This window comes from Festucalex cinctus, chromosome 2 (assembly GCF_051991245.1).
Source record: "Festucalex cinctus isolate MCC-2025b chromosome 2, RoL_Fcin_1.0, whole genome shotgun sequence".
NCBI classification, from domain to species: domain Eukaryota; kingdom Metazoa; phylum Chordata; class Actinopteri; order Syngnathiformes; family Syngnathidae; genus Festucalex; species Festucalex cinctus.
The window spans coordinates 37,500,725-37,516,873 of record NC_135412.1 but is presented as its reverse complement, the minus strand read 5'-3'; the positions used below and the strand labels follow the sequence as shown (position 1 = coordinate 37,516,873).

Below are 16,149 nucleotides of genomic sequence, written 5' to 3'. Positions count from 1 at the left end.
TACTGACCAACTGCACACTACCGTAGATCTACACTCTGCTCATGCAAGGTTTTTTTCTTTTAGACAGTAACTGTTGTGCTGCTTGCAGCTATGAAAGACAGCACACAAGCGAGAGGCAGGCAAGCAGAGGTGGGAATAAATAAAAATAGAAAAAAAATAATATGCAACAGTCGCTCGTCTTCACCTTATTGCTGTTCCTCCTCACAACATACACCAGGTCACTACAATTGTGAACAGTGACGCGAATTTTGGCACTGCTCTTGCTTACACTTTATTTTTTACACATACTGTGTTTCTATTTTGTTGTTAGAAAACTCTGAGAATAATTGATTAATGAGTACCGTAAAACAGAGCTCAAGAACATCATATCTGCCTTCAAATTTGAGATTTATGAGAGAGTTACTTGTAGTCAACACCCACTCATATGCCAACTTTTGCAACTTTTTTGCCTTGGAAAACAAGCGTCGACAAGACCAGAATGGCTTCAAACAAAAAAAGCCATAAAGCCATCCCCTGAAGCTCACTAATTAACACTTGGGATAGAGACATTTCCAGTAAATTCACGCGGTCCGCGACCCCTTCTTGGAACAAGGTAATGGCACAGTTGTTCAATACAGCCACAAGACAAAATCTTCAGTGCGGTAAAAATAAACTGTTTCCGTGGTTGGTACTCAGATTACAACAACGTAACCACGTACAAATATGAACCAATCCGACGGGAAAAGGCCTGCCTTTTCAAGAAAACACAATTATTTGAATTGAAGTTCAAACAGTTGCACAGCACTGAATAACTGTGGCTGATGAAACGAGTTGTCCCCCGTGAATTGGAAAGTAAAACCCACCATTTAAACACACCTTCTGAATATACATATGTTTAGTTAGTTAGTTAGTTAGTTAGTTAGTTAGTTAGTTAGTTAGTTAGTTAGTTAGTTAGTTTGTTTGTTTGTTTGTTTGTTTGTTTGTTTGTTTAAAAAAACACACACAATTAAACAGTATCATTTGCATAAATGTTCGTGACTGCCTATGAATGCATTGGAAATGATACATAATGTAAAGTAAATGGGCTGGAACTTGTGCCTCGTACTTTGCGCCAGGAAGTCAATTGGCTCATTTAAAGTATGGTCCCTGGCCTCTTTAATATCTGGTTTGCCACATTTAGTATGGCTATTAGTTCATCTGATGTGAAGTACTGTAGTTCTTAGAGCGCTCATTCTCACAGTTTTTGATCTCCTTATTCAGTAATATTATCGACATTTCTTCTAAATGAAGGTGATTAAGTGGTAAATGATGTGTTCTGCGTATGTATATATAGTTTTTTTTTTCCCCCTAAGGAGGTTAAGCAGAAGACATCAGTGGGCTTCAGAGATGGTTGATGGTTAATTAACCCAAACTCTTTGTCAGCATTTTTTAATCAATGTTTAAATGAACTGAAAAATAAAACAGTATGTCAGGTTTTTGTTTTTTTCAATTGAGTAAATGAAAACTAGTTCTCCTATGGAACTGCTATTTTTACTTTGAGTCACCTGTGGCTCAAAGTGAATTTAAAGTGAAGAACTGAAGCGATAAAGTCAAAAGTGTGCTTCTTATTCAGCCTATTAAGCTGTACAAGGTTATGTTAAGATGACATATTTTGGACAGACACATGCGGCCTCAATTTAGATGAAGGTTGTCGCCTGCGAGACTGTGCGACACGTTGCGGCCGCCACTTTCCCTCACACATACACACACATTCAAGCGCCCTGTATTTTTCACATCCATTGGCCAAATCCAATTTGTTAAGACCCTTCTGCGACTCACTTACGAAGCTGCGGTCAATGGAAATCACATTTCTGTGATTGGACATCCCATTATCCCTTTCGTCCAGACCTGCATGGGCGGATAAAGCGGGGCCGAGACGGATGCCCGGGACAGACCGGAGCTGCGGCTCCAGCGAGTCCGTCGCCTTTCCAAAAGGGTAAAAGCCTGACATATTAGTCATAAGTGTTCTTTAAATTCATTATCATCTTAACACGCCAGCGGCGCAAGTGTCAGGGGGAGGGGAAGCCCTCTTAAATGAGGTTAGTGGATCCATTTAAAGTGTCACAGTTGGTGTGCTGTCCGCTGTGTCACACGCAAGTCTCGAGACATGAAAAACATCCCCCATTGCTAATGAGCTTGCACAAGCTGCTAATAATGCAGTCGGGGACTTTCGGAGGCTAATCAATGAGCGGCCGCTGCATTATATTCATCCACACTGTCAAATTTTAGAATTGCGCAAATCTGCTCGGTCAAGCATCAAATGATCACAAATTCATGTGGCGCCGCTTCTAAAAGTCACATGAAGGACTCGTTTGCAAAGTGTGCTAAATTGCATCTAATTTTCATCCATCAAAGTGCAACAGACCGTTTGGCTCAGCGCGGTCAGATGACCTCACCCTGACCCTCGCCGGGACTGTGTATGATGTATTTGGGGGGGATTGTTAGGGTGTGACGCTTGTTGACACCTAGCCTGGGGGGGGGGGGCATAAAAAAGCTTGGCCCGCCATGTAAATAGAAGTTTGCTGAATCATGCTATTGTGTTGTCACGATTGGAAAATATAGCAAATACATATCTATTTTGTAATTGTTTTCATGTCACATGTACATAATGTACAGCAAAATATGCTCTCTGCATTAAACCCATGTGGAGCAGTTGGAAGTAGGAGTGTGATGATATATCGATATCACGATAAATCGTGATACGCCAAGTATCGCGATATTTGTAGTTAATATACAGCCACTATAACGTCTCCATTGTTCATTACTTATTGAGCAATTACTTGCCGGCCCACTAGGGGGAGTACCTTATAAAAGGGGAAAGGTACGGAAGTCTTCAGGCGAAGAAGACTCATGAGCTTACTTTTACTTGTGTAAGACATTTATCTGTCCAATAACTGACTCCGTTTTGCATACGTTTCTATGAAAAATGTGTATTATATCTTCAATTTTAAAGTTTTAAAACATAGTTAATGTTTCGACTTTTTGAAGCACACAATTTCTGAGGAATATTAATATTGATTTAATTGGATTTAATATTTAAGTCATTTTATTTATTAATTTAGTTTTGTAATGTTAACCACTTTTTCACCAAGATATGGCATACCACTTCCAGATTTAATCGTGATCCACATTCCCAGAGTCGCTTGTAAGTTTTAAGCATTCTGACTTCTGAATTTGATGAATAGAATTGCGCGAGTGTAGGCCAGTTGTGTTTGCTGATGCCAGTCAGTGCAGTTTTTAATTTGTGCGGGGTTGCTTTCAGGCAGCACAACTTCTTCCTACCATTAATCCTCGTCTCATTTATTCTGTTTGTATTAATTAATCACTTCATGTGCTCAGATCCCCCAATCTTGTTAAATGGCCTGCAAGAAAGTTTGTCCATTGGGATGAGCATAAACTTCAGTGGTCATTTCACAGCTGCAAAAGTGCAATAACATGACATGAGGTCATAGCGGCGAATGTATTATGCGTGAAAAATTGATCAATAACTCAACATCACGTCACGATGCACATATTGAAAAAAGGAACAACGAGCCTTTAGAGCAAAAGCCATAACTAAGTTATTGAAAGACGCATTGGAGAATGAGATACTTCCATAAATAATCAGTCACATATCAAACATGACGTACCTCTTGCGCATGATACTATAATGAAGCTCGTCCTCCTGCTTGATGTGGCTGTGATCGCCACTGGCCCGCTCGCTCCCTTCACTGTCGTCACTGCTGAAGATGGAGGCCAGCTCCTTCTTGGGCACGCGGTTGGGGGGCAACGGGATGGTGCGCTTCTCAGCCAGGCGGCCGCGATTCTGTACAACAAGGCACACACGGGGGAAGTGAGTATTTCACGAATTTAGCATGAAACAAGTGCAAAGCTTCAGCTGACTGTTGGATCATTTAAATTACGGATGTCAAATGTATACAGCGGTCGAGACGACTCCAGTTTTAACTGTAGTCTTTTCTCTTTCTTCATGACTGTAATAAGATCCAAAAATGCACAAAATGCTCTTTTCTGGATTTGATATCATTCCCATAAACCACTTGGCTAGTAACTCTAAAACGCAACATCCTTGTCCCTTATTTTGTTCATGTCAACAGTCTGCAATGGTTTTCATAAAGTCATTGTACCTCATCCACAGCCTAAAATAAAATGCACTGATAGTCCCCAAGTCTACTGTGTAGCTTTATCTCCAGTAATTATATGTACTTTAACTGTTTGACCGCCAAAAACATTTAATGACGTATTTTAAAATCGTAATGAATGCCGCCACAAACGTTGACGTCAACTGTTTATTTTTTTGTTGTTGTTGTTGTTTTTTGAAATGAGTGGGTAGTGCAACATCTTGTGGAGCACTGCCTGGTCAATGGAGTTGTGAAATCATAAACACTCACAAACTATGCCCAGCAGATGGCACCATTATATTTCTTTTTAATGGGCTCAAGGTGTATGAAATTACAATGAAACATGACGAATCTGATGATATAGAAGGTTTTCAAGGCTGACGTGAATAATCAAAGCCTTTGTCACATTAAACCTAATTCACAGTGTGTCACTAAACAAAAAATAATAGTGTCAAAGTTACTGTTGTGCAGAAAACGTATCTTTTCACAAAAATCTTGTTTCCTCCTTATCTTTTACTATTTTCGCTTAAGTTACTCAAATGACCTATTTTCAAATGATGATGACTAAAGAACGGACTAAGGTAGAAACATACTTTTTTTTAATGAAAGAATGGAATCCCATCTTTCATATGGTATCCACCATGTTTATGTAATCATAGAGCACAATATTCTGTTTGCCTTGAAAGATGAGTGAAAATGCTTGAAATCGGCTGGCACTGTCGGGGTTGTTTTTTGGATGTTTTGCAGTCAAAGTGTTAATGTTCTAGAGATGGTGTTCTTGGTTTGCTTATCCACCTGTCCAGAAGGAAGCCACAACTGATTCAGTTAGTATTTGATTTGAAATAAGCATTTTACATGCACAATATATCATTATTGTAGCCATTTTTCCCCACAAGTCTGCAGCTCTGTAGAAATCACTTCTACACCACTGCAAACTACAATAAAAATACTGTTGACATAAGACCTCCTTGACTGTGTCAGTTGGCCTCATCAACTTTCAATACAGAACCACAACTTGATAATGGGCACGTGCGCCAAATGTTGTGGAAATTGGAAATATTCTCACGAGAACAGAGGTGTTCAAACTACGGTCCGGGGGCCATTTGTGGCCCACCATCCAATGTTCAGTGGCCTGCAGAATACAAAATTACTCTCTGTCAAGGTCTGATGTATGATATTAATCATTCTCAAGTAACTGTAAGCACAGCTTAGTACAGTTTCATCTTGTGGTGATGGGATTTGGTCTCTGTTCATTGCAGGTGTGGATCTAGTCTAGTGAGATAGATACTAAACTAATTGTCTTCTCACCTTTAACACAAAGCTGCTATATAGCATTTTTTTTAACTAGAAAATAATAAAATAAATAAATTAAAGTAAATAACCATCCATCCATCCATTTTCTTGACCGCTTATTCTCACAAGGGTTGCGGGGGGTGCTGGGGCCTATCTCAGCTGGCTCTGGGCAGTAGGCGGGGGACACCCTGGACTGGTTGGCAGCCAATAGCAGTTAAAGTAAATCATTAGTAAATAATTGCTTTAATTGATTGATTTCAGTGTTTTTAATACATTAAAGTCAAACTATTTCAAAGCGGCCCCTTTATCCTTCTGTTTTTTTCTGTATGTGGCCCTCAAATGAAAATGTTTGGACACCCCTGCTCAAACATTTAGGACAGAGGTTCTCAACCTGGATTCGATTGAACCCCAGTCGTTCGGTGAGCCAGTCTCAGGGGTTCACACCTGACTTAATTGATTCATTATCGTCACACCCCGCTTGTCTATCACAGGCTGCATGTGGTCATGCTACATTGCTTGGCCTATGTTTTCTGCAAGGAATTTAATGTGTTCAGTAGGGATGTAACGATAACAGCAATTTGGTGGTATTGTGATATTAAAACAACATATTGTCATCGTTATGTGACAATATTAAAAGCAGTACATCTGTTAAAAAAAAAAAAAAGTCAGGTTGATTTCCACATGTGCAGTTCTAGCACCCTCTGGTGGCTAGTTTTGTTTTGTTTTGTTTTTTTAATGCAGTTTAATTTTCACAAGGCATGTTTTGGCCCTCCTATGTTTAAAATCCACATGAATGGTCAGATTACGGGAAACGAACGTAATATGCTTGTCAAGCGAGACAATATGTGGAGGAACTCAATGTGTACTTGCATTAGCAAGTATCTCAATATTAAGTGTTATTAGGGATTTTAGGTTGTTTATATGCATTGCTGTAATGTACAAAAGCACAATATTGTGTGTGTTTTATTAGTATGAGCGTATTTTTTTTCTACAATATTGACCTTTTTCTGTATCGCCAAACTCCACACAATATTGTGATAATTATCGTATCGTGACCGTCTTATCACTTCATATCACTGCTCATTTTGTTCACCAGTAAACACTATAGCCTACCTCTCTTGATAATGAAAAAAATAAAATAAAATCAGGGTTCGTTGAATGTGCATAGGAAACTGGTGGGGTTCAGTACCTCTAACAAACTTAACCACCACTGATTCAGGACATCTGGAAGTGAAGCTGTGGGACCTTCAATGGTCATCACGGTTCAATGTCAGGCAGATGGAAGGGAGGAAAGTGAGAGAGGAGGAATGAAAAGGAGAAAACAAAACGACAACAGTAGAGAACATTTGGAGAAGGATGGAGCATGGATTTGTGTTTATGCAAGAGGCTACAGGTCAAAGAGAAAGAGAGAAGAAGAAAGAGAAAAGAGAACATGGTGAGTAAAACTTGTGAGAGGGCTCCACAAACGAAGGTGGGTGTGAGCGAGTGGACATGGAAGTTAAATTCCTCCCTCGTCTCTCGCTTTCTCTGCACGCCGACATCTCCGCTCCTACTCCCGGACGCCTTCCAGCCCTGCAGCTATCCCTTCCACCACACGCAATCCTGCTCTTCTCCCTCACCCCCTTCCCTTCCTCTCCTCTCCCCCTCCTCGCCTCGCTTCTTCCCTCCCAGGAGGCGCTGCAGCGTGAGTGGCAGCCAGGCAGGCGGTGGGAGGAGGAGGAGGCAGTTGGGGGCTCCTAGCCAAGAGGCAAACAGGTGCAGCCCCTCCGGAGTCTCTCAAATGGCAGACATTAAACAGAGTCGGGAAGGGGAGGGAGCGAGGGGCGGCGGAAAACATCCCCCAGGATGAGCAGGCCACAAACTTCTGCCATATTTCTGCCTTTACTATCCCTTCATTGGCCACAACAGAAAAGCACTTTGCCCTCTTTCTTCTTTCCTGTCGCTGCTTTGCACAAGCACTGCTCTAATGCTGCAGGACAGCGTGCGGACCACTTTGTAACTTGAGTTGGTGGTTTGTGCCGGGAAGGGTGGGAGGCTTGGTAAACACGAACCAATCAACATCACGTCAAGCACAGCAGACCAAAACATTCGCATCTGTTCAATGCAAATTGTCACAGTCTAAGTCCCTTTATTGCACTTGTTAAAAAGAAACCACACATGTGCCCCGTGTTCCTCTCCTACACACACAAACCCACACCTGTTCCTGGTCTTCACACATTGCGTTTCCCCCACCAAAGTGGGGGATTTTACTCGGAGCATGCCAGCAATATAGCGTACACAAGAATAGCTTGTCTGAGCACACTTGTGACTAAGACTGCGAATGCGAGTGTGTAGACAACCACCCACATTGGCTGTGACATAGCCAGGCTGACAGTCCACCGTACCCCACCTCCCCCCACCACCGCACACACACACACACACACACGCCCTTGCCTCTCCCGGAAAGCCCCAATCCTTTCTTTAGTGGCACTGACGCAGAACTTGGGTTGAGCTCCCACTGCTTCCGGCAACACTTCCGCAACACGGGGGAGGGCTCGCCAAAGCAAAAACACCGAGCAAAACACACCCCTGGCAGCCCACGTAGGAGCCCTAAAAGGAAGGATGCACACACACACACACACAAACACACGCCGGGGTGTGTGTGTGCCGAAGCAACCTTACTGTGTGTGGTCAGCCTCCTTTCAGACGCGGAAAAAAGTCTCTCATAAAAGTCCCACTAAAAGCACCACTATGAATATCGCCTCCCACGCGTTCTCTCTGACAGTCGAGCAGCCAACGAAAATATCTGGGCTTCGCATTCACACATTAAAAAACTCACATGCATGCGTATGCTGTTAACCATCCATAAAATACGCTGCAATCACAGAACAACGCTGACAGCAGAACACAACCTGAAAACGATTCAAGTTGATGAGTTTGATAGTTTTAACACACAGGCCACGCCGTACAGCACGTGCTCAAAGGATGACACAGCCAGCGCCTGTTAAATGTTCAATTTTACGTTAGTTGATTCATAAATAATACGTGTGCTTAATACATAGTTATTTTGTGCATTCAAGGCCGCATGAGTTGAAATATCAAAAAATAAATGGCATACATAATTATTGAACAAGTAACAATGTCATGTCTCGTAGGCCTACATGTTTTTTTGCTAGCTAACTTGAAAGTGTCTGGTAGACCAATGAATGGTATTAAAGTGACAGTAAGGAATAATTCTGCTGCCCCTATCATTTTAAAGTTTAACTTACTTTTAAAACACAATGTTGTGGAATTAAGATGAAAGATAGACATATGCAAATGAATAGACTGCATTAAACTAACAAAACACATCACATGAGCACATTTTTGCTGAGGACAGAAAAGTTTTAATTTCAAGTAGAATAGGAAATAAGTATATACATACTTATGTTTAAGTACTCACCATTACAAAGCGCCAACACTTGATAATGCTGTTGCATCTTGTAATTTGGAGGAAAGTGTGTTTTATTTTAGTCAAATATTGTTCAAAATACAAACTTCTATTCAAAATGGCGTACGTTCCACTCAAATATATACTCCACTTCCTTACTATACACACAAAGTAATCCTACTTGCCCAGGATGTATTTTATGTTTGCTGCTTCTGTTGTGCTCGTCTTGGCCTTCAAGGTGGCAGTGTGGTGCACGCATGCCGATAACACATGTACAGTGGTACCTCTACTTGCAAACGTCGCTTCATACGAAATTTTCAAGTTACGAAAATCCTCAACAGGAAAATATTGCCTCTTGTTACGAAAGAAGTCTCAGGATACGAAAGGTAAAAATACAGTATGTGCTGCTACTCGCAGCTCCCAGAGTTGCCTGAACGCAACATACTTACAGCTGCTCTGCCATTGGCTATTACTGGCATCTTCCTGGCATCCCATTGGCTAAGAGGGACCTGTACCATTTGTGACCATAGGTACATAATAGACATGTGTCTACATAGCGGCCTCGTCATTCGCTGCTTGGGACATGCTGTGTTTAGATAGTTTTACTATCGACGAATTTGTGCAAAAATTCAAACGATTGGTGATTGATGAAGGCTACGTTGCACAGTAAGTTTTTAATTGCGACGAGACGGGCCTTTTTTGGAAATAGGTGAAAAGGTATTCACCAGTCGGGCGATCGCTCACTATGATGATGTTTGCTTTGGACATTTTCAAAGGATTGTTAAAAACAAAACAAAAAAACAAGGCCTCCAGGTGGAGGAGTGGATCCGTCACTTGCGGTGCCGGATGGTGTGGGTTCACTTCTCCACCTGGGAGATCATGTGCGGCTTACATGATGTGAGTGAGTGAGTGAGTGAGTGAGTGAGTGAGTGAGTGAGTGAGTGAGTGAGTGAGTGAGTGAGTGAGTGAGTGAGTGAGTGAGTGAGTTAAAAAAAAGATTGTTAAAAAAAAAAAACATCCTTGGATCAGTTCTTTACAAAACACCAAGCAAAAACACTTCTGAGAGAGAACATGAACCAAAGAGAGCAAAAAACGAAGAGGACAGCAGAGCAGATAAAAAGGTAAATCACCATTATTTTTATTCTTTTTTCTTTGTTTTTTACATTATGCACAACTCTCATTTATTGTGCAATAATCTAATTGTAACATGTATTTGTTACATGTTTTGATGCATTTTTATGCTTTATAAAACATTTATGTCTGAATTTTGGAAGACTTGGAACAGATTAGGGCATTTACATGGAAAATGCGTCTCTACTTACAAAATTTTCTACTTAAGAACTTTCTTCCAGAACCAATTAATTTCGTAAGTAGAGGTATACCACTGTAGTTTGGTGAAAAGCTACAAAGAAGAATGTGGTGGTAAATACTTGTGAGTACTGCTATATCAACTTTCTGGATGTCGCTGCACTGTTTGTGCTCAAATATTTGCGATTTAATTGTTTATAGGCCTACCACAAGACTGATACTACCTTTATTCCTTAGACTGTCTATATAGCACTACATAATATTTGTTAACATTAAACAAGTGGACTGTTGCAAGCTGAAGATAAATGTTTGTTTAAATATTTTGCATGTATTGTGTTGTTTAAATGTAAAGTTCAATTAGGAGTGTCAAGAGCTTGAAGTAAGCACAGAAGTACGTTTTTCTGATCACCATCGAATTTGGACTATGTTCAAAATGTCTTTGCAACAAGAAAAAATTTTTGTGAACGACTTGCAAATGTCTTTGCAACATTTTACAACCTTAAACGGATTGAACTGGTGATTAGGACATACATTTTTATATTGTTGCTGTAATAATAAATTGATGAATTCTTAGCCAAGGCTTGACTGCAAACAAAGCAACAAAAGCATCCGTTTGTAATCGACAACACGATGCACAACTTTGGCAAGCAAAAGCGCTGAAATTCAAATAGTGATTATAAAGCAATCAATCTCATCTGTAAATTTATTTCTGATTTTTAACTGCGCTCTTCTTGGTGGAAAAAATGAATAATAAGGGTGTTTTTTTTCTTCGTTTTTTTTTCTTTCCCTCGCTTCCCTTGCGTTATTTCCTGAAAGGTGGCCTGCCGCTGGCTCCAAGCAGCATTAGCAAGCTCACACCCTCCCACACACGCACACGCACGCACACACACGCAAACACACGCACGCACGCAAACACACGCACGCACACACACGCAAACACACGCACGCACGCAAACACACACACGCACATGGCGAGGTAACGGCAGACAGGCGCGTGACTCATTAGGCATTCGTCCCCTAGGGAGTTTGCTGGGGGGGGCGCGTGCGAGGGGGAGCTAGCGCCGCAGCTGCAGGAATGTCACGGGCGGCTACCACAGTGTGCATGTGTGTTTGTGTGCGTGTGTGTGTGCGTGTGTGTGGAGGCGGGACGGCGGGCCGACTTGGCGTGAGCGCTTTGGGGAAGGGGGGGTGAAGAGATGACAGGGAGGGAGGGAGGGGGGGGTCAGTGTGCACAAGGCATGAGGGTGGGGTGAAGCGGTCATTACCACGCTCAAATAAAAGCTCTGAAAAAGGGCCAAAACAAACAGCATGTCCTCTGTGTACGAGCTAGAGGTCCGCTTCATCACGACGTACAAATTCTTATTTTGTTTAGTCTCGCCACCTCATGTCTGGCCCTGGCGCGAGGAAACCGAGGTGACATTTTCACAGGTTCGTGCCTGGATGGTGATTAGCCGCTCGCCAGTTAGATTGAGATCACTCAGTATGCAAACATGACCAACGTAACCTGATTACTGCCAATAACCGGATTAAAGTAGTAGTTTGATTAAAGTGTTTACAAGGTTGGCGGTAACCACATTTCCCCTCAGCTAACCCTCTAATAGGCTGGGTATGATTTGCTTGATATTCCAGATAATGTCTGTATGAAATAGGTTATTAGTGCCACAAGTATTGTACGTGACGAGAATATGGAAAGATGGCGAGACGGCATGTCGTCCCAGCACACAGAGAGGACAAACACTATTGACAACAAAGTTCCTGTAAAGCCAAAGCAGCTGTTTGTTTACATAAACACACATTAGCGTCACACGCAACTTGTGACCTTTATGATGCTAGAGAGTCAAATAAATTGAGATCCGTGACCAAAAAATACAATTGCAGAACAACCGCATTAACTACAGTACAAGCAACACAAGTTACAGTAGTTTAGGGACAGCAAATGGGAGAGAAGCTTGCAGTGTAAAAAAATAAATAAATTAATTAATTAATGAATGAATTAATTAATAATAATAATAATAATAATAATAATAATAATAATAATAATATCAAAAAGTGTTCTTCAATTCAGATCCATTTTGGGTGACGAGTACCTTACAAAAATGAACATTCAAACAGCAGTACTTGCTGTTCCACTTCAATCCTATAGGTGTCAGTAGTACACTTTCAAGCTGTTGCCAAATGTCAAAACAAATCAAGAAGAAGACATTTCCACCATCTGTGGACTTGCTAATGCTAAAACCAATGCTTACAACAAATACATTTGCTTTTCGTAACTCTATATATTTCCGTCTGTGCCAAAAAACGTTTTTAAAAACAAAACTAAATAACCACATAAAAAACATGAGTTTAGCCAGCTGTTCACCCACTTTGCACAAGTGATGGAAAAATCACCCCAGAGATTGCAGATTACTTCAACAGAATGAGATCACTGTCGGGAACGACTGAATTTCTTCTCTTCTTTCAGCCAGTTGCTGAGACAAACTAGCCTTGCTTGCCTAAAACGCTAGTTAAGTGTTCAGTCTGAGCAAACTCAAGCATGTCATAGCCAAAACAGTCATGGCGGAACACAACGTAGTCGTTTCTTCTCGAGCAAAGGGTGTGTTTCAAATGTAGTTGATCCCGAGACAAGCAGGTTTGTGTGTGTGTGTGGGGGGGGGGGGGGGGGGGGGGTGTTCATAAGTACGTAGATGAAGATGACTCTGTTCAGAATGGCCTTTTCCACATATCTTGACTTTCAAGTGCCCCAATTTACGAATATTTCCAGTAACAAGCCATCGCTTGGTCGGTTCTTTGCTTTGTATTGCCAGCCAAATTTTAAGGTATGCAAAGTGAAATGACGTGATGAGAAAATGGAGCAATTAAGGTACTGTAATGCCTTTACATGAGGGCAAGGACAGCCCCAGTCACTGAAGCACTTTCAGCTATTTATTGAATGGAAAGACAGTAAAACACACAAACAAAAAATGAGAACATTCACAAGGACTCCAGTCGACTCCCAACATTACTCAAAAGGCCATGCGCATTAAAGGAACACCAACACTGCATACAATGTATAAATACTACAGAGCGTACATTAACACATTGTAAAACATTATTTCTCTATAATTGTTTTTATATTGTGTTTTATTTTGCTTTTGTCCAACACAGTGTGACAGTCTGAAATATTTCAGTACGGGAAATGTAAATGAGTAAACCGTGTTATGACCTTCCTCACGGAACAAACTGAACACGGAAGTCAAGGCATATCAACATATTAGGAACAACCCAAATAATGGACAAAACTTTGTTGATTTTAGGCTTTTTGAAAACGGAGTAAAGAAAAGTGAGAAAGCTTCGTGAGGCGGGCAGGCATGCGACCAAGTCCCCCACCTTCCCACACGCACACACCAAAACAAAGACACACACACGCACGCACGCATTCATCTGCACCCTTGGCCCACGCGCGCTGAGCCGAGCGGCAGTTTCAGCCCAATGGAGCGGCACAGGGCAAAAGGGGGAAGGGGGAGGGGAGAGTGTGTGGGGGGTGTTGCTGCAGGGGGGTTCGCGGTGACGGGCGGGGGCGGCGGTGCACAGAGGGCGAGAGGGCGGCGAGGCGGGGGGAAGGGGGGGCGGTAGTGCTGGAGCGGCGCTGGGAGGTCAGTGGTGGTGCAGTCAAGCGTGCCAACGCGCCTCTCACGCTCCCCTGTCCCTCTTGTCTCCAAACACACCACCGCCCTTCGCTTCCCTCCTCCCCCTCCCTCATTCTCCCGCCGCCTGCGTGTTTGGATTGGACCGCCGAGACCACCGCGGGGGAGCTTTCCAGACAGGTTGCTACTGGATCTTTGTGACGGCGGAAGTGTAGGCGAAGACTAGGTTGTATCACAAACACACCTAAAGTTGAGTTTCGTGACAATTAATTAAAAGCACCACTAAAACGACACCTCCTCGAGGTTTAAACAAGCACTTTGATGAGGTTTAGTCACGCACACGCTCACACCACCTCGATGGAATGCAATCGTTTGGAATCATCAGTTACGTCATGCAAAGGCAGCCAAGATAAACTCAGATTGCACTCATTTATCTTCCAACAATTTAATTCATCCACTCATTATCTGACTTTCCGTCATCTTCTATCAATAATAATCCAAAAGTTGTTCATACATACAATACGTTTTTTGGCATTACCATGATCATGTGTGATTTGTATTACCTTGCTGACTAACAGCCAATTTTACGTCCTTCAAGTGTTCTTGTTGCCGCTTGTTGCTAACGAATGGCAGGAGATGGTACAGGAGTGTGCGCAATGTGACGACAACCATAGTGCAAGTCACATGTCGAAACAGCACGTGCCCACAGATGTTGGGAAGAAGAGTTTTCACAACAATCGCTGGTGGCTTTTATTGCAAAGAAAGAAAAAGTATCTAGCTCAGGTGTGTAAAACTCATTTTTGTTGAGGGCCACAGTGACTTCGATAACATGCAAAACGAATATGCTCTTATTCGGGTTTTTAAAAATACGAATAACAGTCTTGAGGAACCTGAATAATTAGTCAAATAAACGCATATGTATATACAGTGATACCTCGGCTCACGAACTTAATTGGTTCCCAGAGAGTGTGTGTAAGCCGAAAAGTTCTTCTTCCGAACATTTATTTCCCATAAGAAACCATTAAAATGAGAATAATCCGTTCCCAGGTCCCTATAAAACATAATTTTCTACTAAATAAGCCTTAAAACTACACAAAAATATACCTTATTTTATGTATAATAAATGTGCTATTGTATTGTAATTAAAGAAATAAATTGTACTGTATAATAAAGTCGTTTTATTTTACTTTGTGATGGTAGTTCTTAAGGATAGTAGCAATGGTAGACTTACTTCATTCGCGAGCGTTTCACCGCCATAGAGTGTTTATGGAACGGTTGCCGCTCATTCGCGCTTTCGTGCTCACCGGAGCGGAGGAGGTGTGTCCCATGGTGAACAAGGAAGTGGAGCACTTTAGCGAGTCAACAAAAAGTGAGCACCGCCAACTCCTATCACTTCTTTCCTGGGACTAAACAGCCGTGGCACGATTTTCTCCTTTTTTGAGGTACGTGATGGCACCTTCGCTTTTTTTAGTGGCGCGAACTCCATTGACTACAATGCAAACGCGCCGCCGAATCGCCGTCCCTCGCTGGTAAGCATTAGGCTTAACACTAGCCTGTGGTGGGGTCTTTTTCGGTCCCATAATAGCAAAAGTACACTCAAAATGTCTATCAAACACAAACCGCGTCCGCACTAAAAGAAAGGGGGTGACGAACTGGGACGCCGTGAGCATGCGTCAGCTTCTCGTGGCCGCCACCGTGGTGCTGTTCGACCGCGTGGTTTGGTTCGTCCGCCGAAAAGTAGTTCGTCAGCAGAGACTAAATTCTAGCGAATTTAATGTTCGTGAGGCGAAAAGTTCGTGAGCTAAAGCGTTCGTCAGCCGAGGTATCACTGTACCTCCTTTGAATGGAACTTTGATTTGTTTTCTGCACATGCGCTATTCACAAGGAATCTTGGTCTGGACTACTTGTATGTGTGGCGGCCATCTTACGTTGCCACTCCCTTGAATTCATTGAGTTCTTTGTTGCATTATTTTCTGTCTCGCCGGCAAAAATGCCAAAGTGTGTGTCCAGCAGGGTTCACCAATTTCGGTCCTCGAGGTCCGGAGTCCTGCAAGTTTTAGACGACCAACACACCTGATACTTAAGATCAGGATTGTTATCAAGCATGCTGACAAACGGAGGTAAAAAAAAAAAATGTTGAACTATGAACTTCACTTTTGAAGCCAGTAGGGAAACGGCTATTTTATTGGTGAAATGAATATAATATTGATCAGGATATGTATAGGGGAGTAACTCTGTCCGCTGATGCATGTTAACATGTTATCCTGAATATTTCAGAAACCTAAATTTGTACCTAAAGCCAAATATTGACTGCATGTTAACGTAGTCTGTGAAACCATGGAAATGCTGACACAAAAAATGTTGAATAACTACTTTTGAA

General features: G+C 42.0%; 1 protein-coding gene across 1 annotated transcript in view; it reads right to left on the bottom strand.

Annotated features, from left to right (window-relative positions):
- samd11 (sterile alpha motif domain containing 11) overlaps positions 1–16,149 on the bottom strand; it is a 71,813-nt gene that overhangs the window by 48,366 nt on the left and 7,298 nt on the right. The window contains 1 exon segment of the mRNA XM_077514967.1: positions 3,648–3,823. Within this exon segment, the coding sequence (XP_077371093.1) occupies positions 3,648–3,823 (176 nt within the window).